Genomic DNA, 15,115 nt, shown 5'->3' with positions numbered 1-15,115 from the left:
CCTTTAAGAAGGATTTCGACGGGGTGTAAAAACATCCATGCATAATTCAAGCCTTGGCAGACTTCCCTTAGATGAGTAAACAAAAGCTATTTAGTATCTGTTTCTTATTGCATTTGGTTTTTAAATTATAGGTGTGATGTTCATTTAAATTGAAAGTTCCTGCTGTGTTTGGCAGGGGCAGGTCAATGTTGTCACAGTGAACTGCAATGACAGTGGCCCTGCTTTCTGCTTTTCCAGACCTTATTATCTTCTTCTTTCTCAGCCCTCTTTTCACGCAATATTCTCCTTCATCTGAACAGAGCCTTAATTAAGCTCAGGTGCAGCTCTCTTTTAGAAGAACTGTAAATCGTCTTAGAAGTTAGTTAAAAGGAATCTTCATAACTGTGCGCTGCTGTTCATCTTCCTGGGCTTAGAGACAAGTCCTTAAGGACATTTTTAAAAATATACAGTTAGTGTTTTTCCAGAGCAGTTAAAGACACTCTACAAACCTACTGCTCAACAAACTGCCCACATCTGGTCTCATTAAAGGCGTGATTTGATTCCTGTGAGTTCAATCAAACCTGGGCTGCCTTCACTCCACATAAACCCTTCTGTAGAGCAGTACAGCCCATTAGAGCCACAGACACTGAAATAGTGCAGCTGCCTAGTTTTCCTAACCTTCTTTCATAATGCATAAAAATGCATTATGTATGGCTGTCTGCATCAGGCCCTGCATGTTGCCTTAGCCCAGGCGTCCAAATATGTAACTGGGTGGGTTTGCGCCTGCTCAACTTTGTGCTCAGTGCTTTGTCACAGTTGTATCATTCTACGCCAGCACTGCTCATCTTAAAATAACTGTTCTCCGTATCTCCTGGACAACATTTGAAACGTCATGCATGACTTTAGCAAGTCACCAGGGATGCTTTAATTCTGAGTACATTCCACAGAAGGTGATTAGTAAAGCAAAGACTATGTTCTTGGATACAGATTGTTCTCTGCATGGAGGATGGTTCAGTGAGAGCACTGGAGGAGATGTGGCAAAATAAGCTCTTCAGGGAATGAGAGAACTCGTGTCTGCTTTAAAATTTAATGGCATTCACGTAAATACATTCCATCTAGAAGGATTTCTGTTTCTCTTGCTAAAACAATCAGGATTTTTTTCCCCCTTTATCTACGAAATGTGTAATGGATTTTTCATGTTATTTACATTTATCGAACAAGATTCATCATTTGCAGACGAACACTTCAGCTCCGTGCAGCAGCAGACAGGAACTGTGCTCCCAAGGGGACCCAGGCCGTTTCTGCAATAAACAGCTCATGTTTGTGCTGGGTGGATTTTAAAAAATGTATTAGGAACCCAAGGATGTGTAATATTGATTTTTTTTTCATTGTTTCTGATTTTTCTTTGCATTTGTTCTAATTTGATATTCATGTATCTAGTTCCACTATTTTTATGTATGAATCTCGGTTCTCTTATTGACGTGAGAGAGAGGGAACACCTGCTCCAGGCGCTGGACAAGTGTTCCAGGTTGTTTTGTAAGCAATTGTCTTATTGGGTAAACTCGGATAGAACATCAGGTTTTGATTTTTATTACTGCAAGGTCATTTTTTTACACAAATATGTACTATCTGCTGCAATGCAATGTAATGTCAATTTAAAAAATCCTATCTGCAAGACTTCATTTACTGTTCGTCTGTATGGACCAATGGGCAGGGCACTCGTCTTCTCAAATCAAGCTGAAAGCAGCACCAAGCTGTTTTCAACCCAACTAGGGCAAAACGCCCTGACGTTTTTTTTAAGGGATTGGAAAAGTTGAAAGGTACAAGTGTAACATGGGATGGGGTCCGGGCCACGTCCGTACGTGAGCCCTGAGACTCCCCTGGCTGGGACTGTACCTCTGAGAGGAACAGGCTGCTGGCTCATCGCCAGAAGAGACAGTGCAGGTGTGCAGCTGTTTCCAGTTGAACAGAAATAGGGGAGTTGGAGTCGTAGCTCTGTGTTCTTTCAGAGCCTGTGAAGAAAAAGGTCTAAAGGTCCTGTGTTGCACGGGACTTTGGTCTCTCTGGGGGAAGGAGAGCTCGTTAAACAAGTGCAGCAGGGTCTCTGCAGGTCTTTTTGCCTCTCTCTTTAACCTGCGGGCAGGCCCAGCGCCTGCCAGTCTGCGTGCTGTAAGCACACAGGTACAGGCATGAGAGGCGAGTGAGCGTGAGCTCAGACCATCAGCAGCTCTCCAGCAGGACGTGTGTGTGAGGAGTGGGGGCAGTGAACAGGCTCAGGGCTCATTAGCACTGTTGCTCCCCTCTTTACCCCGCCTGCTTGCCCCGGAGGGTCATGTCTGATATCACACACAGGATCAAAACGCAGCTCCGAGCCGGAGAGCTGTGCGTCCGGGCTCAGGCTGCCACCTGCTGTGTAGATGGTGTAGTGCACCTGAGGCCTCGAACACGCGCGTTCCAGAAGAGACCCGCCGTTCCACGCGAAGCAAAGTATGACGTCAGTTCCAAGAAGATGCTTCCCTGATTTTCCACAATCGCAGAGCCCGTGATGGCTTGAAATCGTGATTTTTTTTTTTATAAAACCCGCGACTGTAAAGCAGTTTCCCCAGTGTTGTGGCGAGATGGACGCGAAAGAATTAATGTCTATTCCTACTCTACCACTGCAGTGTTACTACACTGCTCCTACTCTCGGTATCGTGTTGAAACGGGCCGGTGGATAGTGGGGCTGGTCCCTTATTCCCTTATGTGAAATCTAGTGTGTGAAACTTTCGGCGGAGAGGGTAAGGTCTGTTCTGGAAATAAATAGCTGTTTTTGTGAAATCAAATGTTTTTCTCGTGAAGGCATATGAATACAGCTGCGCTGGAATCTATTCCAAACCCGAACAAAGCATTCATTCCAACTTAAAAAGTACTAAACTGTACTTTTAAATGTATTCTTTTCCTCCCGTGCTCTTCCCCTATATTGGAAATGTTAGCATTTCTGTTGATTTTACTCCTCCGATGTTTTTGTAAAAGCTTGCAGAACACTGGTGGGGGGGAGGGGGCATTTACAGTTCGCGTCGGCTTTTGCGAGACAAATAATCTATGCGGAGAAATAACATGTATTTACAACAGCAAAGTCTTTCAGAAGTCGAGTTTTGATCGGACGTTGCAAAGCTCCGGGCGTCGCCGCGCAGGGATTCGCGCACGGGACTGCCTTGCTGTGGGAAAGACGGGTGGGCTGTGTGACAAGCTGAAGGAGTGACCGTGGGCACGGCCCTCGTCCCGAGCCCGTGGTTTGCAGCGCCTCCATCGCCGCCACGCCGTCACGCCCTGGGCGACGCTGAAGAAATAAGTATAGAAGATGTAGTCACCCTCGTTCAGCTCTCCACCAAGCAAAATTCCATCTGTTTCAATTTGATTAGAAAAAAAAAGAAATGAATTTAGAGCTGCTGGTGCGGTATTCTGGGGTCTGAATAACTCAGGCCTTTTGGAGAACTCGGTAATTAATATTTTAAAGCCGTTTGTGCCCTGTTCTTACAGATCAGCAGAATTCGATTCCCCTGAGAATGTAAAGAGTAAAGCAAGCTTTTCTTCAGTGCAAAGCCTCGTAAATCTGCCCAGATGTCTTAGTCTCAACTGTTTAATTCCAGAGCTGCCTGCACACTTTTCCCTCGCCTATTCTAAGTAAATATCCTGTACAGACCTGCGTACAGAAAGATCCTCACAACACAAACATAAACAGTATGGTCCAAAGAGAACAGTTAATCATTTTAATTCTCAATGAATATTCGGTATTATTTGAATGCCACTCTCCTTTTCCATACTGGGTTTCGACACGGCACAATCACAGCTGGCTCCGTCCGCCCTGCACTCCACACACCTGCCCTGTGGGAGCCTGTCTGCCAGTACAGTGAGGGGGATACGATAAGGGCAGCATATGTATTAAAACAGCCAGAGCTGTTGAAGGGCAAATTGGAGCAAGAAAGTGTGTCATCTTACTCCCGGGACAGAGTGATGTCAGCAGACAAGGAGACTGTGGGCTTGGGTCCGTCTAGAGTCGGGGAGGATTCATCTCACTCGGAGCCCGCAAAGCTGGGTTGTGTGAGAGAGAGGGCAGAAGGACATTTTGTAGCCCTTAAAAAGCTGGAATCTGTTGCTTGCTAGAGCATATTAAAGCCCGAGTAATTTTACATTTTTTAGTGTTATTGACACGCTAAAGACCTGAAGTATTTCAGTAGCTCTATGTGCAGGTCTTGAATTTATTACCCTTCATTCTCTGACCAGTCTGCTTGCAGAACTGAGTCATGCTGTCTTTAATGGGGGGGAGTGGTGGTGTTAATTTGTCTGCGTTAAATTGGTGGTATTTTCTTACCACTGTAGGCTTTTGGTACCATGGTCTGTAGCTCAATTTCTTTATTTTCCCTGTGCTCTGCCAACCCAAACCTTTGCAGAAATTGAAACGTGAAATACACAGCAGGGAGCAGAATAAAGGCTGACTTTCCAACAGACGAGGACAGACAGTGGTGATTCCAGCTCAGCTCCTCTGTTTTGTAGTGCAGTTCCAGGTGAGGCTGCACAGTGTTTAATTTCCTAGTGTGCATGCTAATAGACAGAACCACTCTCCGCTCGCTAGTGGGAGGCCATCGAGAGTGCGGACTGACTAGCTGAAATACACTTAGGCCTGTGGGGTCCAGCTCACGTTGATGTAGGGATTTTCCCTGTACATTACCTCCACTGGGAGGTTATCGATTTTGTTCTTGTTTTGAACTAGATGGGGCTTGTCAGTGATTGAGGGGTGGTGTTGCATGTGTGTGGGTGGATTGTACAGTGAAACTGGCACTCCTGTGCTCCTCGAGTGGCTCCACCAGCCACTGTTTATGCTGTGAATCAAACTGCTGTGAGTCTGTGTGGAGGAGGACAGGACTCTTAAGGAGATCGCTTTTAGCCTCTGCAATGTTTACAGGCTGCAGCTTTGAGGGGCAAAAGTAACTTGATGGACTAAAAAGGTTTCCCTAGGAAACTTGGGATGAGAATACCTGGATAAATCAGTCTTTAAAAAAACTCTCCTTTTGCAGATGCTGTGTTGCTGTGTTGTGTGCATTCTGAAGATTCATGCTTGAATGGGTTGCTCGGATGTACACCATCCATCCCAACGCATATAAAAAAAAGGTCCTGACACTCTTAAATGAGCAGCCAAAACCCCAGGCATAAAATGGAGCAGCCACAAACCCAACAGCATCTGTAGTGTGGCACCTGGTAGGTGGGGTGTATGAAGCGGTCGAAACCTTTGTTTGAACCATCATCTCGGATATGGTTCTGAGCCCACAGTCTAGACTGCCCAAACAGGACCAGCAATAAGACAAGTCTGTGGATGGTGGGATTTTGAAAATCTGCCTGTGACATTTTTTGGAATCCACCCTGCAACCACCTACCCAGCACGGGACCTGTTTGAAATCCCCATTTAGAAAGCTGACCTGTTCTGTCGAGACCCGGACAGATCCATGTTTTTTTTTGCATGTTTTGATACAAGAAGTCCATGCATTGAAACTAATTGGTCTTTTGGTTAATTTGACTACACGGCAGGAAACAGCATATTTTAAGATTTTTAACACCAGAATGCTCTACAGGTCACTGTCAGTTCTTTCTTCTTTAAAAGCAGGTCAGCTTAAAAGGTGTAAAGACTTTAAGTGCTCTGGGGGCTGTTTCTAGCCCAGACTTACATTTACTGATCAAAGATAATTAATAATTTAATGACTAAACTGTGAAAAAGGCCTCCCTTTAAATTGTGCTTGTCTCAGTACTTGGCCAACAAAGTCATTTTTTACAAAAGCCTCATGATAACTATGCGTCTTCCTGTCACAGCTGCCAGTGGGCTGTGCTGTATATTATATTTATATCCTCTTAGATGCAGATCCAGTGTGCATATTATATTGCCGGTTATGAAGCCATTTGACTCGTGTGATGTACAATGCCATCACTCATACAAAGCTGCAGAAGGCAAAGGCAGAGCCAGACGGAGGCAGTAGCTCAGCGGTGCCAGTCTGCAGACAGCTTGAAGTGTCCCTCAATTTCCTTTACAAGCCAACATTTTTACAGGTTATGTGCTGGAACATCGTGTAGTGTCTAACTCCCTGAAGGTCTGGCCTGTGTGCCTAGAGGCTCTTCGTTCACGCGTGGGTAACAGCATGGAGAGACCAGCCCTCTTTTTCACAGGAGCCGACTCTGGCTTGTGCCCGTGATGTGGCGGAGGGGGCTGGGTCATTTCAGAGGAGCCAGGAAAGTGGGAGTGGACACTAGAGTGCCTGGCGAAGCCTCACACAAAAACTGGGATAACATGCAAGCTCCATACGGACAGCTGTGACCCTAAAGCTGTGCTGGCCGCCACAGCACCACTGAGTCCTCATTCAGGCAGAAACAGACATAGACACAGTGATCGCGGAGGCTCATGTCAGGCCCTGCAGGGGTTAATCCATGGAGATTGTAATTTTTCATGTGTGGGTTTTAGGGGCCTCCCAAATATACAGCCTATCCGTTACATGTCCCCCAGTGGACTTGTGCTCGTTCTGTCTTATTGATGGTGAGAGGACACTTCTGAAGTGAAACTGAATTTACATCCACAGGCCTTGGCCTGCACCACCTGATGCTACCGGCTGACGAGCATCGAGAGGAGAAACTTTCTCAGCTTGAGCCTCGAGGATTCAGGATACAGGCCTGTCGTCACACCGCTGAGCGTTCCTTTGGTCCACATCTTTGGATGTGCTAGAAACCAGCCAAGCCATGTGGAAACCAGAGCACCAGGATGAAAGCAAAAAGCATGCAGTGCGCAGACGCCACACGGAAGGTGCCCCAGTCCGGAATTAAACCCAGCTGTGCGGCAGCGGCGCTAGCCTCTACCCAGCCTGTCAAGACTTGACACAGCTCCGTCGAGTCGCGGCTCTGAAGTGCAAGACCGCGGCGCGGCGGAGGGTGACGAGACACTAAGTCCTCCCCAACGTGTGGGGGCGCTGTGAGCACATCCGGCAGGTTGTGCCCTTTGTCCTCCCGTTATGAAAACATTACAAATTCGAGATCATTATTTTTTTTTTTTGTTTCGTTTTGTTTTTTAAAGGGCAGCTTTAAAATGCTTTTCGAATTCACCAGCAGTTTAAAAATTTTATCCCCCGGTGAGCAGCGGCAGAGGCGTTGTGTAAGCGGGCTTGGTAGCGGCGCTGGGGAGGCGGGGGCAGAGCCGGCGGACGTCCGCTGTGGCACAGAGTGAACATGGCGGCTCTGCGAGTGGTGGTGTCGGCCGGGACCGGGAGGGCTCTTCTGAACGCCCCGAGGACCCTTCACCCTCCCCGGGTAAGCAGCCGTCGACAGCCCCCGGAAAGCTAGGGCACACCTCTTCTGGGGTGTCCGGGGTGGCCTTGCTGTCATACGTGTCATACGGGTTGCTTGTAAGCGGCGGTGTCGGAACAGACAAGGTCATTCATGTGGGCTGAGACTGTCCTGGCGAAGCGCTCTGGGGGTCTCGGCGCACAGGTACCGGCTGCTGTTTCACTCGGCCCCCTCAGCCTCCGGATATCTATTAGACTGGTCCGCTACGTTGCGCGGTTGGTTCAACATCATGGAATTAAAGTGTAAAACAGGCTCCGTAGGTTAAGCGGTCACAGGTATGCTTCAGACGTTGACTTGCTTGGCGTTGTGCAGTTTTTGGTATCGTTTTTTTTCCACATACACAAATCTGCTAGAATTGGATCCATATCCGTCATACGCGAGAGATTGCAACAGATTTTTCACGTTTAGCTTGGTTTGGATCCTCTTCTGCAGACAAGTGAACCGGGGGCTGTAGTTGCACAGCGCTGCATGCGTTACATCACTGGAAACTGGACTGAAGCTTTCATTAGGTGCCTTGAATAAAATAAAATCACTTGTAGTGGTTCGTGCAGTTTCTAACGAGCAAGGATCTGAGCTATAAAATTGCACCACCTGACAAATGTTAAAACTACATTTCTGGTGAAAACCAACATCCCATTGTGACAGTCCATGAAAGAATTGTTTACGTGACATAAGGCATACATCTACTATAAAGTCTTACTATGAACTAAATAAAATAATTGGTTATCTTTCTAATTGACTTAAATATTAGGGTGTAAAAGCATTTGAGTGCTATTACTTTGATGCAAACCCGATGCCAAGTTTCAAACAGTTCAGCATTATATGCACAAAACAATATGACAAGCATTGCTTTTTATTTCTATTCATATTCATTTAGGCAGGTATGAAATAATCCCTTCCCACCTTGTGTGGATGAGTTAAATGTCCCATCTCTCCCCCATCCCCTCCCCCGGTGTCTTGTGTCTAATCTGCAGTGGAGACAGGGCTCCACGTGTTGCAGAAAATCATGTCTGCTGGGATGAATAGACTGAATATCTTTTAAACAGTCAACATTTTGATACCATTCTTGGTAGGGTGTTTGTCTGTCGCCCTCAGTTACAAGCTCTCCTTTCTGTGCTGGGCTGGTCTGCTCAGTGGTGTTGGCGGTGGGATCTCTGTGCGACACTGGCTTGTCGCTTTTATGGTCGATGGTTTTCATGTCCTCATTTCCCTCCCCCCCCACCGCACAGGCCAACATGTCGTTCGCCAGCCTTTCCCGGGGGAAGAAGATGGCGCTGTCGACGCTGGGCCTTCTGACAGCAGGAGGCGCTGGCCTGGCGCTGGCTCTGAACCAGTCGGTGAAGGCGTCCGAGCTGGAGCTGCACCCTCCCTCCTACCCCTGGAGCCACAACGGCCCGCTGTCTTCGCTAGACCATGCCAGGTGCTGCACACGTGCTTGGTCAATCGGTCAATCGGTCAATCGGTCAATCAATCAATCAATCAATCAATGGGTCAGCTTCATTCCCATACAGTGCCTTTCCATATAGAGCAATCTCAAGGCACTTTGCATCAATTCAAGAAACCACAAGGAGATACCTGCAAGGATCATGCAGGTGTATTTTTCTAGCTTTGATGAAATATATACCTTCGGTGGTGTCCTTGTACTTTAGTTATCTGGAATGGCGATACCTTCTCAGCCACAAATCTCAGTTTTACTGACTGAGTGGCTCAGTTGCTTCTAGTGTTGTTGTTGGTTTTTTTTGTCATTTTCCAGTCCTGATCGTCTGTAACGTCATTTTTTTGAGTGTTAGACTCTCAGCACAGCCGAGTACCCTGTCTGGGTAGGACAAAAAAGAACTTTGTAAATTCCACACTTCCACCACTCCGGCTTGCAGGAGTAGGCTGTTACTTTTTCAGAAAGGCTTTTACCTAATTAGTGTCTGTATCTGCTGTTTTCTAACTTCTGCTGCCCCTTTAACCAACTGTCTTTCTTATATGTACTTTGTAGTTTTCTATCCGTTTCACTTTTTTACACTTTGAGATGTTACCTTAAAAGGTGCTGTATAAAATAATTTATTATTACTCATAATCATTGGAGTCCAGTGATGACAAGTGGCCTTTGTTAGAATTAGGATTTGGTTACAGCAGCCAAAAATACATTAATTGCGTGTTCAGTAAAGAATTGAAGAATAACTTTGTTCTGCAATACTGTTTATTGAGCATATTCGCTTATTTCAGATACTGAACTGATTGCACAGCTACTGTACAACAAACTGCTAATTAGCGCTCAGGTCACGAGGAGTACCTCTCCTTCCAGTAAACCAAATATGAGTCCCTGTCTCCCCAGAGCCGTGCCTGTGTGCCTGCGAGCGCTTTATCGGTCGACAGTGCTGAGCTCCCTCTCTGTTCTGTGTTGCTCCTCAGTGTCCGGCGTGGCTACCAGGTGTACAAGCAGGTGTGTGCCGCCTGTCACAGCATGGAGTACCTGGCCTTCCGCAACCTGGTGGGCGTCTCGCACACGGAGGCCGAGGTCAAGACCCTGGCTGAGGAGGTGAGTGGCTGGTTTCTGTTGTAAGGAAACTGTTCACCATTGCGAAACAATGTGATATGTTTTATCAGCTTTTGTTCTGTTTTAATTCATTGAGAAGTGATGAAATGCATTCGGTTTAATTTTTTTGTTGTTTTCTTGTGTAAGTCTATGTATACTGCACGTAAGGTAAAGATTGTGAAGTATTCAGCTTTTTCTGTCTTCTGCCTGTCATGTTGGAGTTTGCAAGCTGGTAAAAACTGTTAAGTCTCTTCCACCAAGCGCATAATTACACAATGAACTGATCCAGATCTGTGTTCTTACGTTAGTCTGTCTTATTAAGTCTTTGCTTCTTTTTGTATATAGGACAGCTGCGGTGATTTACACTGCTTGTTGGTGGATTGTTGCTGAGGGTTGTCAGCATTAATAGCAGGAACTTGTTGATGTAGAAACACTCCTCATTAACATAATAAGGCATTCAGTATATATTAACCAGTTCTGAGTGTTTGTGTCCAAGCTGAAACAGCTGTATGAAGAGATGAGACACAGTGCTGTCCATGGCCTGGGAGAATGTGGCCAGTGTGCAGTGAAACAGGGCTGAAAACCTTTTCTTCTGTGCTTTGAAACTGGTGGGAAAGATTTTTTTAAATTTAACATCAGGATGTGCTTTGATCTTTATAACCTTGGCAGTCATCTGAAAATACAATTAATGCCTTAAGCACATACAGATCTGCGTTAAATTAAGCAGGAGCTTATCTGCTGTAATTTTGCAGCCTACTAGACGGTAATTGAATAAATGTATCTTTTCTGATACCTGCCAATAGCCTGTGGAGTTGTGAGCTGGCAGTGGATATAGTCAGGTTCACGAATACAAAGCCTCTCCCTGCGGTGACTGGATTCAAGGCTGGACCAAACTTTTAATCTGTCTAATGGGGAAAGTTCACTTCTTTAATTCAGTTTTGCTTTTTGCCTGTAATCGGAGTGATGTCAGCCATGCATCTGCCAGGGACTCTGTCTCTCCGCCACAGCCTGGCTGCAGGCAGTGACGGAGACAAAACAGATGCTTGCTGAGTCAAAGAACATTCTTCCGTCCGCTTCCTCACCGCTTCTTGCAGTGTGGGGTTGTGGGGGAGTCGGAGCCTATCCCAGCATGCGGGAACAGAGCAGACAGGTGCACACGACAGGAGGACATTCAGGCTCAGCTCATGTTAGTTAGTGACTCCTTTATTCGAGAGTCTCGTCCAGCCATTACTAGTCAGCAGCTGGAAGACTGTGAGCTTCGTGTTCCAGACTCCTGCAACCCTAGTCTCCAGGTTTAAATGCACCTCTTTCCAGTCAGCCTCTGTTTGGGTTTGTTGAGTGGAGAAAAAATCCAGTAGAGCAAGTCTTCATATTGATGTTGGGGATCCATTCCTGGTTCCTGGAATATTCCCATAGATTGTGTGTTGTAACGGAGAGATGCATCCCCTCGGGAAAACATTTCTGCCTGGCATGGCGCAAACGTGGCGGGTGGGGTGGGAGAGGACTTCTGCCGACACCTTTTTTCAAAGCAGCTTCTATTCACACACATTTATACAGGTGTATTTATACAGCTGGGTATTTTGAACGGTTTCAGTAAGTGAAGGACCTTGTACTGGGGCACCACAGCAGTGTCTCACCTGGGATTCGAACCCACAACCTTCCAGTCTCAAGTCCAGAGCCCTGACTGCCACACAAGTAGTGTAAATCAAGTTACCCAATTCATTGTACCTCACTTAATCCACAAGACGTTATTTGGCGCAACATGGATGTGGGGTTAACGGGAACGTGGTGCTCGTTAAACGTTGTGCCAGAGGTGCGAAGATCTCTGATCCAGATTTTCATTTCCACGTGTCTCTAAAACAAGAAAAGCGTTTGAGTTTCCTAAGGTTTTCTCTGCCGGATGTTTTCAGGTGACCATCCTTTCTTTTCCTGACCACCTCGCCCAGCTCAGGGTCGGGGGGGCCGGGGAGGAGAAACCGCCAGTGTGCTTGTGTTGCTGCCCCTTTGCTCGGGTACAGGTTTTGTTCTCCACGTGCTCAGAGTGATGTGTTGTGCCCCCTGCAGATCGAGGTGGTGGACGGCCCCGACGAGAACGGTGAGATGTTCACCCGTCCGGGGAAGCTGTCCGATTACTTCCCCAAGCCCTACTCCAACCCCGAGGCTGCCCGGGCGGCCAACAACGGAGCCCTGCCCCCCGACCTCAGCTACATCGTCAATGCCAGGTGCCGTCTGCAGGTTCAAGGGTGGCGTGGGTAGCCCTTGTTCACGTAGAGACGCCGTGCATGCATGAAAATAAGATGCCTGTTGAGCTCCCGTTTTTTCACTTTGAGGGTTTAAGAGCTGCAGCCAAATGTTCTTCAGTTAATATTCATTGACCTCTGTCTGTCCTCTCTCTCTCCCTGGACTGACCGCTGCCTGTCTGTCCTCTCTTTCTCTCTCTCTCCCTGGACTGACTGCTGCCCGTCTGTCCTCTCTCTCTCTTTGTCCCTGGACTGACTGTTGCCCGTCTGTCCTCTCTCTCTCCCCTGCAGGCATGGTGGAGAGGACTATGTGTTTTCGCTGCTGACGGGTTACTGCGACCCCCCAGCGGGCGTCACCCTGAGAGAAGGGCTCTATTACAACCCCTACTTCCCTGGCCAGGCCATCGCCATGGCTCCCCCCATCTACAATGAGGTCCTGGAATACGATGACGGTAAGCCACAGCGCTGCCCAGGAGTTAAACTTACTTAATTACTGGTGTTTCGTTTGTCGAGATCAGCTGTTGGTGGTGGGTGTTGCAGCCTGTCACTGTTGGACCGAAAGGCTGCCTTTTACCTGTAACCTTTTCCCACTTTTATTTTTCTGCTAAACCTTTTTTCATTTCTATCAAGTTTTTATTTTTATCTTTTAAGAAGGGCCTTTTACTTCATCTTCTTTATTTTTTCAGCAGTTGTAAATTTATATTTATAGTGTTAGACGGAACGATAGAAGAGCTAAGGGAATCATTACATTTAAAGAATGCTAATGTCTTCTGCGCTTTCCGAAATGCCTGAGGGATTTGCATGAAAACCCCTTTCCCTTGTGCTGTGCGTGACGGATGATTCCCGATGGCCTTTCACAGCATCACAGACATGTGTGAGTAAGAACTGATTCTCCTCTCTTGCATCCTCAGGGACTCCAGCCACTATGAGCCAGGTCGCAAAGGATGTGTGCACCTTCCTGCGCTGGGCTGCCGAGCCAGAGCACGACCAGCGCAAGCGCATGGGTCTGAAGGTGAGTGGCCACTTACCTCCACCAGATGGCGCCACAGGAACTGCGCTTACCTCCCCAGAGGCCCAAGAGCGCGGTGCTTACCCTCCTGCCCAGTGACCCAATAGTGACACACTTACTTTCCTCTAGTGACCCACAGAGAGACGTGTGATTGTTGAATATATGTGCATGTACTGCATGTGTATTAATATGTACATGAACAAGTAATAGGTTTATTCCATGCTGAAAAGAGCAGAAAGAAAACACGTTTCGGCCGTGGAGCCTTCTTCAGGTGTCATACGTGCAACACCTGAAGACGGTTCCACGGCCATAACGTTGTGCTTTCTTCTCTTTTCAGCATGGAATAAACCTATTGCTTGTTCCTTTGTAGCCTACGCATGCTGATGCAGCTGCCCACCTAAATTAAAATGTACATACCTAGTTGGAATATGAGCAGGTTGGCATTAAGATATTATTTTAAGTCCAGTAACCCAGTCTGTGTCCTGACAGCTAATCTGAAATGAATGTGTAATGTACTGTTGATTTTTAATAGCCACACGGAGGCATAGTAGAACAGATTTTGTTCAGATCTGCAGTGCTGTTGGAGTTTGTTTCAATGGCACCTTTCAGTGCCCAGCTCCTGGAATCCCAGAGAGGGCTTCTCTTGGCACACCAATTAATTAAGCAGAAGTACAGATCCTGGGAACAGCAGGAGGCTACCAGATCCTTGCTCACCAAAAACTGTATTTCACCAGCACAGAAGTGCAGATGTTCAACCTCAGTTAAAGATCTTGAATCAACTCAGCTCTGGAATCGTACTCTGAATAAATGTTGTTTTTTTGCCTTTTCCAGCTGCTCATGGGCTCTGCTGTCCTCATTCCCCTGATCTACTACCTGAAGAGGCACAAGTGGTCTGTGCTGAAGAGCAGAAAGATCGCCTACAGACCCCCGAAACATTAAAGCGTGCCCATCGTTCTGCCTTCCCTCGATGCTCCAGCTGTGTTTGGACTAAGATTGTTTTAAGTCTTCGTCACGTATGCCAGTACCTCAAAACTGATGAAGTTAGGGCTACCTTGCCTCAGGTGTCAGTGGAGTTCACCTGCCCACACACCCTTAACTTCTTTATAATGGACTCGACAAATACACTCAACACTTGGTTAAAGATTGTTTTACTGTAAAAAGATCAAATAAAATAATCAAAAGAAAAACTTTAAATCCTTGGTATTATGTGTTTTTGCATTCTTTGCCTTTAGGCTCCTGGATTATGGGAAGCAACATTATTGGTTACTCTCGTGTTCGTGGGCTTAGAAACATTGAGTTGTCGCCTCCACCCACGGTTATTTACCGGCACATTTCTGTAAATGTTTAAATGCTCTGGTATGAATAATAAATTAACCTTAAAGCAAATGTGCAGAGTTTTTTTTACATAGAAATTTGAGTCGTCTCTTTCCTGGCATTGGCTGAATCTAAATGTATAGCCACCCTGTTGCTAAGCTTTATCGACAGTCTATTTAAATACAGGCAAGAGACCTTTTCAATGAGTGAACACGTGTTTCTGTCTTCTATAACAGGTAGCGGAGCCTCATGCTCAGTTCACAGGCTAGTAATTTCAAGCCCAGTGCTATACTATGTCAGCCTTTGACGTAGAGGCACTGCTAACTCCAATAAAATATCAATGCTCGGCATCGATGTTTAGTTGTCAATGTAGTGCAACTCTTATTTCCAAGCGATGATGTGGGAGGGCAGTATTTTGTGTTGAAATTAATGTTATTCTTCCAAATTCCTTTAGGCCATTATTGCACTGAAATTGCACTGCTGTAAATGGGTTGGCTCTCAGTTTCATGCTCAGGTTACTTGGTGCTTTTAGGGAATTTAATATGTATGGATGACTATAATGGAAAACATTCAGTAAAATGGAGTCGTCTTCTGGGGTAGCAGATGTAATTTTCATATAATCGAACATAAAGTGCTTATCTGATCAGAGCTAAAAATGTGAATGAGAAAATAATGAAAAAGATCAATGTC

General features: G+C 46.4%; 1 protein-coding gene across 1 annotated transcript; it reads left to right on the top strand.

Annotated features, from left to right (window-relative positions):
* Positions 1 to 7,157: 7,157 nt before the first annotated feature.
* Positions 7,158 to 14,497, top strand: cyc1 (cytochrome c1). Its single transcript, XM_088937191.1, has 7 exons — positions 7,158 to 7,299; positions 8,565 to 8,755; positions 9,739 to 9,865; positions 11,927 to 12,084; positions 12,394 to 12,554; positions 13,014 to 13,114; positions 13,943 to 14,497. The coding sequence occupies exons 1-7, from the start codon at positions 7,219 to 7,221 to the stop codon at positions 14,048 to 14,050; spliced, it is 927 nt and encodes a 308-aa protein (XP_088793317.1). The 5' UTR covers positions 7,158 to 7,218; the 3' UTR covers positions 14,051 to 14,497.
* Positions 14,498 to 15,115: the final 618 nt, after the last annotated feature.

The sequence above is a fragment of the Atractosteus spatula genome, chromosome 19 (genome assembly GCF_055471065.1).
Source record: "Atractosteus spatula isolate fAtrSpa1 chromosome 19, fAtrSpa1.hap1, whole genome shotgun sequence".
NCBI lineage: Eukaryota > Metazoa > Chordata > Actinopteri > Semionotiformes > Lepisosteidae > Atractosteus > Atractosteus spatula.
Note: the sequence above shows the minus strand (reverse complement) of the source record. Positions and strands in the feature narration are given on the sequence as shown.

Coding starts and splice junctions, on each gene's coding strand:
- cyc1 (XM_088937191.1), top strand. CDS start 7,219: ATGGCGGCTCTGCGAGTGGTGGTGTCGGCCGGGACCGGGAGGGCTCTT. Junction 8,756..9,738: donor TCTTCGCTAGACCATGCCAG/GTGCTGCACACG, acceptor GTTGCTCCTCAG/TGTCCGGCGTGGCTACCAGG. Junction 13,115..13,942: donor GCAAGCGCATGGGTCTGAAG/GTGAGTGGCCAC, acceptor TGCCTTTTCCAG/CTGCTCATGGGCTCTGCTGT.